The 13,575-nt window shown below is 32.5% G+C and overlaps 1 protein-coding gene across 1 annotated transcript; it reads right to left on the minus strand.

Moving 5' to 3' along the window:
• Positions 1–1,548: 1,548 nt before the first annotated feature.
• Positions 1,549–10,350, minus strand: LOC149899174 (cytochrome P450 4C1-like). The gene is made up of 10 exons (XM_090114287.1): positions 10,181–10,350; positions 9,673–9,779; positions 8,505–8,592; positions 8,166–8,348; positions 7,957–8,032; positions 7,260–7,521; positions 6,687–6,755; positions 5,640–5,811; positions 5,101–5,280; positions 1,549–1,802 (listed from the first exon to the last, which is right to left on the minus strand). The coding sequence occupies exons 1-10, from the start codon at positions 10,344–10,346 to the stop codon at positions 1,642–1,644; spliced, it is 1,464 nt and encodes a 487-aa protein (XP_089970413.1). The 5' UTR covers positions 10,347–10,350; the 3' UTR covers positions 1,549–1,641.
• Positions 10,351–13,575: the final 3,225 nt, after the last annotated feature.

Raw genomic sequence — 13,575 nt, forward strand, 5'->3', positions numbered from 1 at the left:
TTTCAATTTTGATTTGATTTGATTTGTGATTCACGTTACAATTTAAAATTAGGACCAAGATTGATTCATCATGACGAATTTTAAAAAATGGGAATTTGCAATTTCAATTTTTATCACGTAACTACATATACCTAGTTTAAATCTGTTTTAAAATATGAAGGGTAATTCACGTGAAAACAAAAATAGATCTCACCTTCCTGAAAGATCACAACACAGCTTAGATCATTAGGTACTTAATGATCTAAGCAACACAGTAACCAACGTAAAATAAATGTTGAGGAAATATAAATTAAAATTATACGCTTCGCAAGGAGACTTGATTGCTGTCAGGACGAATACTAAATAGAACTTGAGACACGTGTAAATGTTATTTTCTATAATAATTACTACAAATGCTTATTGGTATTTAACTATAGCAGCTAAGAACGACCCTGGCTCATCGCTAGGGTTCTGTAGCGATTAAATGTGAAAGATGTACCTAGGTATATATAATAAAATGCCATGTACATTTAATACGTCAAATGTAGGCACATAATCTTCTTCTTTTATATATAAAAATGAATCGCAAAATGTGTTGGTAAGCGCATAACTCGAGAACGGCTGAACCGATTTCGATAATTCTTTTTTTATTATATTCCTTGAAGTACGAGGATGGTTCTTATGTAGAGAAAACGTAAATATTATGTACCACGGGCGAAGCCGGGGCGGACCGCTAGTTTAATAATAAAACTGCAACTGGGCCATCCACTAAAAAGACTAATAATTGGTAAGGCTAACGCTGAATGTCTGGGCGGATTATAACAAAATAATATTAATTTACCTAAGTATGTGGATTGTGGTGAAGGCTACTACAATTTCAAGTTCAATTCAATTGTAAACCGATATGTTATAATTAAAATTTAAATGAAGTGTCATCAGAAAATCCTTAAAATAAAATAACTTTCTAAATCGATTTTTTGCTTAGGAAGGTACGTGTGTAAAGTTTTAAAAATAGAAACTTCCTGTACACTCTGAAAAGTCCCGCAAATTCAAATTTTAGGGAAGATTCACTGTCGACATTTAGGTCAGTTATCGAGGAAGGCTAGATAGGTTATAATATTATATCATCACGCTAAGAACAACAATAGCGGAGCACTGCGGGTAAAACCGCGGGGCACAACTAGTGTATCATAAAACCAGATTTTCCTATAATATACATATTTAAACAATAAACAATAACTTTATTTCCAAAATATAAGATAGGTACATAGAAATTGAAAACCCTTGCTAGTTGCTCCCACACAATAGGATTCCCTGTGTCGTGTGAACATGTTTCTTCCATGGTAGGTACATTTTAGTCCTTAGGCTAAAAAATAAACTATGTATTACATTAACAATCTTCTATACCTACAATTTCGGACTTTTTCGGCCAGTCACAATAATTTAGGTCAGTAGATCGATCTTGATAAAAATTTAATATGAATCGAAAAAAAATTAATATGTAAGTACCTACGTACATATTTAATTCTTTTAACAGAAGCTGAGTGAAAAGAATAAAACAAATCTATAGACACGCAACATTATATTTACAAATTACATTTATCATATTATACAAAATACTGTAATAATTGTACATCCTGCCATCTCAATATGTCCTAAGTCCTAAGATCTAGGTTTTACGCGTAGATTGTATCCTTTAGCGAACTTCACAGATATAGCCACATGCAAGTCTAGATCTTCCAGATTCCCTTCAGCTGTTAATTCCACGTGCCTCAGGACTCGAACAATTATTGTTTTTATAAGCGTCGTTGCATAAACCCTTCCTGTGATCAAGTGAAAATATAAATTGATTAGTATATGTAGCGAGCGACTTCATAAAAAGAAGGTTCTCAATTTGACTGTATTTTTTTAGGTTATCGCGCAGAACTTTCGACTAGGAGAAACGATTTTGACAATTCTTGTCCCATTTATTTTTTCCAGTTCTAAACATTACATAATTAAAGGGTGGTTTAGTTTTTAACATGCTTTTATATTATTACCTTCACCTGTATTATTAACGTGCCTGAAATTTTATATTATTAGTGCCGATTTTTTTAGATCGATGATTCGATTTTAATCCACTTGAAACGAAATTTTTACACTTATCAAGGATCGGTTTCAGTACAATAATAATTATATGAAATATCCAATAAGAGCGAGTTTTTTTTTTCGTATTTATAAACCTACCTAGTTATATTTATTTACATATAAAAAAAAAACTGAGACACAGGAAAAAGTCACCCAGTGCGACTGTTCTATTTACTTATTACCTACATTTAGGGCCGATTTATCAATGCTTGGATAAAGCTTATCCGTCCAATAAAGTATTACACGATAATGTTAAAATGTCACGTAAACTGTCAAATACGGGCAATTAGAATACGTTTTTAAAATGGTAGTTTTATACATTATTCGACGAATAAGTTTTATCCAAGCATTGAAAAATCGGCCCTTAATATATTATTATACATAATAAAATCAAGACATAAAATATGAAATTAACTATATATTTTTCCTTAATTATTTAACATTTAAAATACAAGAATTTTGAAACTATTGCATTATATAAGCGACCTTCATTTCTTTGGAAGCTTTGGATGCTCTCATATACTTATTATAAAAATATCGCATTAACATTAGTTTCATTCAAAATGTTATATTTATTTTGTTCTTCAATACTAATATTTTAAAGAGGAAAGGTTTGTAATTATGTATGTATGTATATGTATGTATGGTTTTTACGCATAAACTACTGGACCGATTTCAAAAATTCTTTCACCATTAGAAAGCTGCATCTTCACTGAGCAACATAGGCTATATTGCATTTTCAAAAAAAAAATAGAGATCCTTACCAAAAAATAAAAATGCAATAATGTAACCCAAGGTGTAAAAAATTCCTTAGTAAAAATTCTGTCATCACGTGCGCTGCGGAATCTATTGAATATAGAACAAAAAAATGTTCTACGGTATTATAGAATGGATCAATATCGACAAGACAGTCCGCGATACCATAATATATACAGTGAAACTTGGTTAAGTGGGACCTGGATAAGTGAGAAACCTCCATAACTGGAACTCATGCTGAGGTCCCAACACTTTGGCACTGAATTACCTCTGTTAGTGGGACGAGGTAAACCTCTATATCTGGGATTTGTTCTTTCGATTTATCATCATAGTTACCTCTATAACTGAGACAGCAAGTAAATTTTATATGCATAAACCTCTGTAACTGAGATAACATTGTTTGTTTACTCATTCTTATTCTACCGACAAATTCCACACGTAATTCCAAGTACGTAAGTACAAATTTTGAGCTTCAATTACCTTCAGTTTTAGTTTCACTTTACTATCATACAGATGTTTATTTGAAAAATGTCAAATTATTATTGGAACCCTCTGTAAATGAGACAGATATTTATTTATACCTGTATATCTGAGACACTGGGTAAGTGGAATACCTCTATAAGTGAAACGAAATTGCTGGTCCCTAGATGTCTCACTTAACCAGGTTTCACTGTAATATTGTAATACTGTGATAATATTATATGTCCATCTTCAGGAGTTATATTACTACAGCAACTTTTTTACGTTTTCAAAAGTAATTAGAAGTGCAGTGCAGACAGTAATCAAACCATGTTATCCATACACATATACATACATATAAATCCTTATTTAAAAATACTTTTTAAATTAAAAAAATGGATATTCCATTCAAAAGATATAACGAATTTTTAAGTGTCAATCTACAGAAAATAAAATATGTATACGGCTACGGTTAGAGCGAGCGCCCACGAGCAACTTTGTCTCCGCAACAATTTTGTCTCCGCAACTATTTTGTCTCTCCAGCCATGGGCTAGTATGAAAGTGCGCGTACGTAGCGACGCAACTCCCGGGAGACTTTTTTGTCCGCGGGTTCGGAGACAAGCCCGCGACGCAACTGTCGCCCTATCTATTGGTTTCAATGCAAGTGCGCGCACGGCGACAAAAATGTTGCCTGTCGGCGGCCGCCGGCCAGTTGCCGCGTAACCGGCGTAGCGATAATACGTATTTATGTCAACGTATTTATTCTCGTACACAGTAGTTTTAACCGACTTCAAAAAAAAGGAGGAGGTTATCAATTCGGCCGGTATATTTTTTGTATGTATGTATACCAATTACTCCAAGGTTTCTGAACCGGTTTACGTGATTCTTTTTTTTTTTGGTGCGGAATGGTGTGGAATTGGTCCCATAAATTTTATTCGGATAAGCCCAGTAGTTTTTATTTTATGAGCATTTTTGTCTGGTCTCGATGACTTAATTGAAATGTAGCAAGTAACTTTGATTCATTTCCAGGTAACCGATTGAGCTGAAATTTTGTATACGCATGTAAATTGGATAACGATGAAACATTATTATGACATAGAGCTGATTTGATGATGGAGTCGGAAGGTGGTCATAGGAACTTAGTAATATATTGACTCAACTTTATCGAGTTTGGGCTCGTTTGATTCATGTTGAAAAATACACTAAAAAGTATTATATAAAAACTAATTTACTTTTTACAATTACGATTACATATCTATACTAATATTATAAAGAGGAAAGGTTTGTAGGTATGTATGGTTTTCAGTTTTCACGCATAAACTACTGAACCGATTACAATGAAATTTAGCACACATATAGAGAGTAACTTGGATTAACACATAGGATAAGTTTTATCCCGGAAATCTCACGGGAATGGGAACTATGCGGGACAAGAGCACAGACCACAACCGTCTCTTCGAAAACCATGTTGATAAATGAAGAAAATTTTAAAGAAAAAGTTGCGTTGCTGTCGCTTTCGTGAGCGCATCGTTCAAAACTTTGCGAGGAGACAGCGACAGAGACAAAATAGTTGCCGGGCAACTAAGTTGCTCGTGGGCGCTCGCTCTTAAAATTAAACCTGAAGTCACAATATCGCTATTTATTTATTTTTTTTTACTCTAATTTTATTTAGGGAGTTTGAGTCAGCAATGCATATCGCTATTTATGCGGGTGAAACCGCAGGGCATTGCTAGTGGAGCAATTTTAACAAATTCTTATTTAAAATATGCACATAGTTACCTAAACAATCCATAGCACCCAAACTAAAAGGCACGAAAGCGTTGGGGTCTCTGTTTTTCATGTTTTCAGGCAGGAATCTTTCTGGTTTGACCTTATGGGGTTCATCCCAAAATCTCGTATCCCGGTGGAGATCTTGTATTGGTATCGCCACTACGGTACCAGGAGGTAATGTTATCGTACCTGGAATATAGGGTTATATTTTTGAAAGTTAATAAGATTTTTCATCTAAGCGTGTCTTTATATGACTCGTCTTAAAACACAAGGAAAGTGACTAAAACAGAAGTATCTAAGCAACAGATAATATTATAATACAATGTGTTGAAGCATAGCACCTTAATTATGCGTATAGTTAATACCTAGTATTACCTATTAATAGTAGGTACCTACGGTCTATTTATGTAGCCTTCTAGCTTGAATTAGGTTCTAACATAGATTAAAAAGTAAACGTTATAAATAAAGGCGTCAGTTTAAGTTCAAATGAGTAAGGGAGGAGGAAGGAGTCTTATGGTCTAATGAGTTTTTACCAAAATTATATTGACCTTTCTTAATAGTAATAGTTTCTTCAACAGTCCGTTGTATAAGAGCGGCAATAGACAGGTACCGTAGAACCTCTTTGTACACCATGTCCAGGTATTGCAATTTCTTCAGCTGCTGTTCAGAAACATCTTCATCAGGTCCCAAAACTTGAACTATCTCTTCGTAGACCAGTTTCTTGGAAAATACCTACAGGTTAGATTATAATAGGAATCCATTAAATAATAAACACTGTGTGTGTAATAATAATATTTAATTAGTTATTTAAAATGCCGTTTTACTTTTGACCCTAACTTTTCTAGCATATTTTATCCATACTCTATTACTGTAAATAATAAAATAGGTAGTAATAGTACCTAAAGCATAGAAAATTAATGGTAGCTAATGCTACATAAAGTAAAAGCTACTTTACGTGGAGAAAAATGCATTTTATACCTAAATATATATTATTATAAGTACCTAAATAATTATTAGTAAGTAATTAATAATCGTAATTATTTGTTTTAATATGACTTTTGTTATATAACAAATAATTACGATTATTTACACTTGGTACATCTATTGTCATTTTAATATATGGACATGGACATTAATGAGGTCGTAATTAATGATAAATTATGCCATTTTTTGCAAGCTCCTGAAGAATCAGACATGCGATGTGTAAATACTAAATTGTGTTTATTTATTTCTATAAGAACATTTGCAAGAGTTTTTGTAGATATATAATTGCATTTAAATAAAAATTTAAATAAAATTAGTTCATTTAATTATTATTTTTAATAAAGTTCAACATAAATCAAAACCAACCCAGAAATAAGCTTATTAATCTGAATAATTCTAGAAATCAAAATTTAATGATTTTCCTGTACATTTTAATTATATTATAGTTTTTAAAAAGGTCGATAAAGATATATAGTTGTTTGTATTAATTTCCTCATAAGCGCGGCAGCTGCAGCGTTAACAGCATTTTGGAGATTTATTGATGATGGAATCCTTATCTGTCCTCTTGTCTTTTCTAGCTTGTTCTTAGATGGAGTAGGTAATATACGTACCTGCCACTCTGGAAGATGAGCCAAGAACAGCAAAACACCAGAAGCTATTTTAGCAGACGCCTCTTGACTCTGAAAAAATAACATACCTTAAACATCTCAATATAGGGCCTTATAAGGACTTTCTTCTCTTTCATATACGGCTATTCCCGAAATTATCCCTCGGTAATTGTTTATGCCATAAAGAAATACGTTTGTTATAATAAATAGTTCTTCTTTTTATTATAACTAAGGAGATATATAATTAGTTGTGAATAGGAAAACGCAAGGATATCCGAGTGCCCAGAAAATGTATATGATTTACTTTGTATCAATACATATTCATTACTCCAATGTTTTAATTTTTATCCTTGACAATAATTATATGTTAAAATAAAAATTATATCGTAAGTACTTAGGTATTTATTGCCACGGCTTTTTTAGTAAAGAAGCAATACTTTAGGCCCTTCGCAAGAAAACGAGAATAAAAACGAATCTATTTAAAGATACATAATGTAATCTAATGCGACAATAAATACGAGGCGATTTTCTACAATTTACAAGTCAGAGTAAACAAAATAAATAAATAATACTTACCGACGTAAACAATGCAAATGTTTCCAATTTAATTTCATTCAGTGGTTTACAACTCAAAATAAAACGGTCGACAATTCCCATACCGTCTTCGTGAAACTTTCCTTCGTTTATTGCTTTTCGCCTCATCTCAACTATATCAGATATCATTTCATCAATAATTTTCAAATAATAATTTTGTTTTTTTAACTTTCCACTCAGCCAGTATATTACAGGTATCTGTAGCCACCATCGAGTCATTTTCATGAACATCATTTCATACATACTGAAAAGAAACGTAATTTTTTATATGAATTCTTCTACTCCTACAATAAAAGTGTAAATTTGTGTTTCAGATGTTAGGATTTTAGATTGTAACAGCCTTGTATACCCACGATGATTGGTGACATTTTTATTTAAAAAAAGGATTTGAAAGAGAGAGGAAGAGTGAGAGAGCGTAATATATGTATAAAAAATACACACGTAAGAAGTGAAACTTCTTTATGACCTTATTTTTTCAAAAAATAATTTACTATATGCAACTTTACAGAAATACGTCGAATCACGCGTGGTAGGGATAAGAAAAAGATGGCGCGTAACGGAAAAATGTCACGCGTAACGAAAAAATGTTACACTAAATTTTTTTCCAACCCCGATAAAGAAGTTTCACTTCAAAAAACGATGCATTATAATGGACATTGGTCCATTTCAAACAACTTACTTTTGCGTTTCTAATATAACTTTCTGTAAATTCCTTATTTTGTTTATATCCTCCTTTGACAGACCCATGAGAGTTCCTAAAAAACAAATATAAAATATTGGGTAATATCTACTGCTGGCACTGATGGTAAATATATAATAAATGCATTTCTCTATAATTTAGAAATGTTTTTGAAAACAGTTAAGTACTAACATTAACTATGAACTTACGACATACAGCCTGAGTGGTACATTGCAAAACATCAAAATACACGTTAAATGTGTTATTGTCTTTACTCCGCAAAATATTGGCTAATCTTTCAGCTTCCTCGTTAAAAGTGGATTGATATATTTCAATGGATTTTTTATTGTATGAAGGATTAGCTATTTTTCTATACATGCGCCATTTAGGTCCTGTAGAATAAGAAAATAAGAAATGATAAAAGAAATGATAATAAAATTAAGAAATGATAAAAATATCTTTCTATTACTGAAAATTATATCAAATTCAATGCTATTGAAATAATTAGTTTAGTTTTTAATTTTTTCTGTAGTTATTGATATTAGTACCTCCAGAAAGGATTCCTTTGCCAATAAATGGCACCATAAAGTCGTATGCTGGTCCTTTCTGATTCACTTTATTGCTAGTTAAAAGATGCTGTAAAAGAATATACTTATTTTAATTTTTAGCAAATAGGTTACACTAGGCTTCCGCCCGCGGCTTCGCCGGCGCAGTCAAAGAAAGACCCGCATAGTTCCCGTTCCCGTAGGATTTCCGGAATTGCGTCATTTTCCCGGGATAAAAAGTAGCCTATGTTCTTTCTCGGGTATCAAAATATCGCCATACCAAATTTCATGAAAATTGATTCAGTAGTTTAGGCGTGATTGAGTTGTTACTCAGACAGACAGACAGAGTTACTTTCGCATTTATAATATTAGTTGTATACGTAGTATATTATTATTAGTCTGTGATATTAGTATGGATTATGAACCTAAGTACCTCCCATTATTTTATAATCATTTTCTATAATTACAAACGTTGCTCATAAATGTATGCAGGCAATAAAAATATTCATTGACCATAAAACTGTTTATTCCAGTACGGCAGTAACTACCTATTAATCTAGTATTCATTATTATTATATTTTGAGGTTGACGCCGACGTTGTTATAATTATTATTGTTTCGTGTTTTATGATTCTTAGTTTATACATATCCCAGAAAAATCTGACGGTTCGAGAGAAGGTACAGTGCCACAAACTTATCTGACCCGGTGGCAAAAACTGGAACTACGTGCCGCCATTTTGAAATGTCACATTTTCACAGACTTTTCATACGGAATATATTGTTTATATAAAAGAAAGCGACATCAGTGACACCTGTCACCGGGTCAGATAAAGGTAGTGCTCGTCACGCGCTTGGCTTGCCTTTCATCATCACCATCATCATTCCAGGCTTGATGGCTTGCCATTTACTCCAGATTAATCAATAAAATTAATAAAAAATATTCCTCCACAAATAATTCTCGTCACAGTAGGTATATTAAATAGGTGCGTGATAATTGTTTTCCACGAAAAAAATTATAAACTAAGTACCTAATACATAACTTAAACTAATAAACAATGCATATTAAACCAAATGAAATCGTCAGGGGATGTTGTTTATTTCAATAAAAAAATAGAGAACTATGAGCTGATATTTTAATCATTTGACTAGAATAACAATTTTTTTATACTAACCCTTATATCAGCTGGGTCCTTTACTCCAACGATGAGATCTGGTCCAAGCCAGAATCGGACATAATCACCATATTTCTCTAGCAATTCTGCGATTTTGTTTAATTGCTCTGAAAAAAAAATAAACAATACCTACTAATCAGTAATAATAATAATTCTAAACCTCTAAAAATATCGAACTTTTCTTTAATATAAATGCGTTGTTCGTACCATATCCATCAAAGTGAGTACATACTAAAATCTAAATTATGCAAACTAAAACTTCATAAAAATCGATAGAGCCCGTGCGTATAGGAGATCTCCTCCTCACCACAAACACCGTGACACAAGATTTCTACGTGACTACACTAACTAGATTGTAAAAACTAATAAGGCCTGTAAGTAAATATCCTTTTTCTTTTTTTTTTATTTGCATTCACTATTATTGTGCTATTATGTAGAGCCAAAACTTCTTAGCATTATTTTATCATCTTTAATTTTATTATCATGAAATCAGGTTAATATTCCTTACCTTCTGGTTTCGTCATGAATAACAAGGCATTGCCAAGTATCGGTAAAGCTTTCGGCCCAGGAAGTTGAGACGCCAAGTCTAACAATTGTCTGTGGGTCCATCTCCAATACCACCAGTAGATTAAACCGATACACGGTAAAGTAACGATAATGTACATAGGAATCATTTTTCCTGGAATAAATTAGACGATTTCCTTTGACCTACTTTACTTAAAATACCGGTAAGTATTTACTCAGAGTTCTTCAATTTATAAAATTTATAAGAAATAGATCATCATGATTTCATACGAATCGTTATTTGAGTTAGCGAGGCGTAGAAATTCAATAATTATATCTAGTATTATTTCGCGGAAAATCGTTATTTTATTAGATTTTATAACATACAAAAAACATACAAATCTCGTATCGTACAATTTCAATTTGAATAAATGGTAAATTGGGAGTGATGTACCTACATATTTGAAAATTTAATAAGTTGTAGACCGTATGTTTAATTTAACTGAAGCGGTTATAAAAACCAAATGTTGATTTTTACTTTTTAGTACCTATCTAGTTAATAAAATTAAAGTCCGTAAGGTTTGTCCAAAAATACGACTGGAGCATATAATAATTAATAATAGTTATCAATATTTAAGTACCTACTTAGTTACTCACCTAAAAAATAAGTAGAAATATGATTTTTCGAATTATTTAAATTTTGTTTTTGTGTAAGAAATATTTAGGAATGGCACTTTTTGTATTAACCACAATAAACTAAACTATATTCTCACTTGATACGTTTCACTATGCGATTAACATAGAGGCCAGCGTATGAACCATGACGGGAAAACTGATCTGCGTTTGCGCAAAAGGACATAAAACCAACAGTAATAATATACATAAATGACAACAATTTAGATACCTTTTGCTTAGACATGACTAGCGTAATAACTTGGCTATTCGTGTTATAGTTTAATGTTGTGGAAACAACTGGAACAATCCTTGACCCCGAAGCGAACGCGTGAGGTCCATATAAATTCGTATTTTAGTAAATCTTTATGTGAGACTAGCGGTCCGCCCCGGCTTCGCCCGTGGTACATATTTACGTTTTCTCTACATAAGAACCATCCTCGTACTTCAAGGAATATAATAGAAAAGAATAATCGAAATCGGTTCAGCCATTAACACGTGATGCCGTGACAACGCGAAACGGGTGCAGACCCGCCGCCTTTTTAATTTTTATAGCTCCCGCCGCGCAGCGCGTCGAACGCGGCAACTGATACACAAAAATAATCCTTATGGCATGATTCTGTATTCACGCGCGATGACTTTTTACCCGACTACGGCAAAGCAAAAGGAGGGTTATGATTTTGACAGGCTATGTATGTATGTATGTATGTATGTATGTATGTATGTATGTATGTTCATCTGTTCCCTCGTAACTTCTAAACTACTTATCAGAATTCGACAAATGACATATCATTAGAAGCGTCTTAATTGTCCGCTGGTTATAGGCTATATGGGATTTCACAAAATCTAATGTGGCGCCCTCTAGCGGACAAAACATACAGAGTAAAAAAATAAAGTTAAGATAAATATGCCGTGTTTGGTATCATTTGAAAGCTTTTTACTTGCATGTGCAAGTATATTGAATATAGTAGTTGAATATATATATATATTACTAGCATTTGCTTCTGACTTTACCTGTATTCATGGGCTGATTGCATATATAATTCACATCTTTTCGTTCATAGCTTCTTTATTAGTTCATCAATTTAACTTTTGTCAATATTATGCGCCAAAAATACACTTTAACACCAAAATAGTACAAATAATAAAAAGTAAAACAACTAAAACCCAACTACGACAAAAAACGACGCTGAAAAAGTATAAAACAAGATTTTCAGAATTCCACTATGTAGAGATAAATTTTCATGTTTGGAAAGGCGTAGTCACACGTTGTCAAAGTACTACGGTAGATATATGTAACGTGTGACTACGCCTTTCCAAACATGAAAATTTATCTCTACATAGTGGAATTCTGAAAATCTTGTTTTATACTTTTTCAGCGTCGTTTTTTGTCGTAGTTGGGTTTTAGTTGTTTTACTTTTTATTATAACGTATTTCATGTATAACTTTGGTGTTTCTACACCGATTTACATGATTCTTTTACTATAACCTGCCCAGGAGTATGAAGAATAATTGTGCCAAATTTAGTTAAAATCCGTCCGGTAGTTTTTGTTTCTATAACGAATATACAGACAGACAGACAGACAGACAAAAAATTTACTGATTGCATTTTTGGCATCAGTAGCGATCCCTTATCACCCCTTCATAGTTTTTTTTTAAATATATTTCATGTACAGAATTGGCCTCTCTACAGATTTATTATAAGTATAGTCTATAACGTTTTTTAAGCTATTGCATAGCTTCCATCGCGGGCCTTGAGCGCGGAGACCGAATCCAGAAATTCCATAACGAAAAACACTGAGGTGTGGCTTGAAGGCATGCTATGCAATAGCTTTACCGCGGCAGTCCCCGAGTGCCACACGTCTTTTTTTTAAATAATCAATGTGTTCTAGTGAAGCCCTTTCATTTGATACCCATATTAGGGAGGTGTAAAAATATATTAAATCCGTTAGTCTGTGGGCTGTGGCGGATCAAAAGTAGAACTCTTTGAGATCTTTGCTGCTATTTCACACAAAAAAGCAATGATCGAATCTAAGTACATGATATTAATTGTACAGAAAAAGATAAGTCTCGCTTAACACAATATATTTCACATATTCCCGGGTGACGGGTCCTTATAGCAAGCACCCTTAGAGGTGAGGTACCCTCGATTTGATAGTAGCATTGTAATTAATTAAATTCAAAAAAATCATGTTATGAGAGCATAACTTCTAGCATAACTTCGTTAAAAATTGAGTAGTAAGGATTCGGTTTCATACAAACATACAGATGAAGCATATAAGCATTAGATCATTAAATAAAAGCGTAATAAAAAAAAACAAAAAAAAATGCGATATAAATATTATCTAGATACTTAGTTAACTAATATAATACCTAAAAAAAAACAATTTAGGGTTTTCGGCAATAACAAAGGAAAATAAAGTGTCAAGGATAAGAAGGTCATGGTTCTCGTGCGTAAGTAAATATATTTAGTATTCTCTATCATAATATTATTATATATTGTACTACTGGCCGAGTGTGCTTATACATTACTGCACACCGCGGTTTTACCCGCATTGCTCTGCTCCGAAGCGTGATAATCCCTACTGTATAATATATGTATATTAAATATAATATAATTTATATTTTATAATTTTTATAATTATAATTTTATTTTGTAATTATATTATAAATGCGAAAGTAACTCTGTCTGTCTGTCTGTTACGCTTTCCCGATTAAACCTCTCAA

This window comes from Colias eurytheme, chromosome 21 (genome assembly GCF_061535395.1).
Source record: "Colias eurytheme isolate Ceu_HAF_F1 chromosome 21, ilColEury1 Martin Lab GWU primary, whole genome shotgun sequence".
Taxonomy (NCBI): Eukaryota; Metazoa; Arthropoda; class Insecta; order Lepidoptera; family Pieridae; genus Colias; species Colias eurytheme.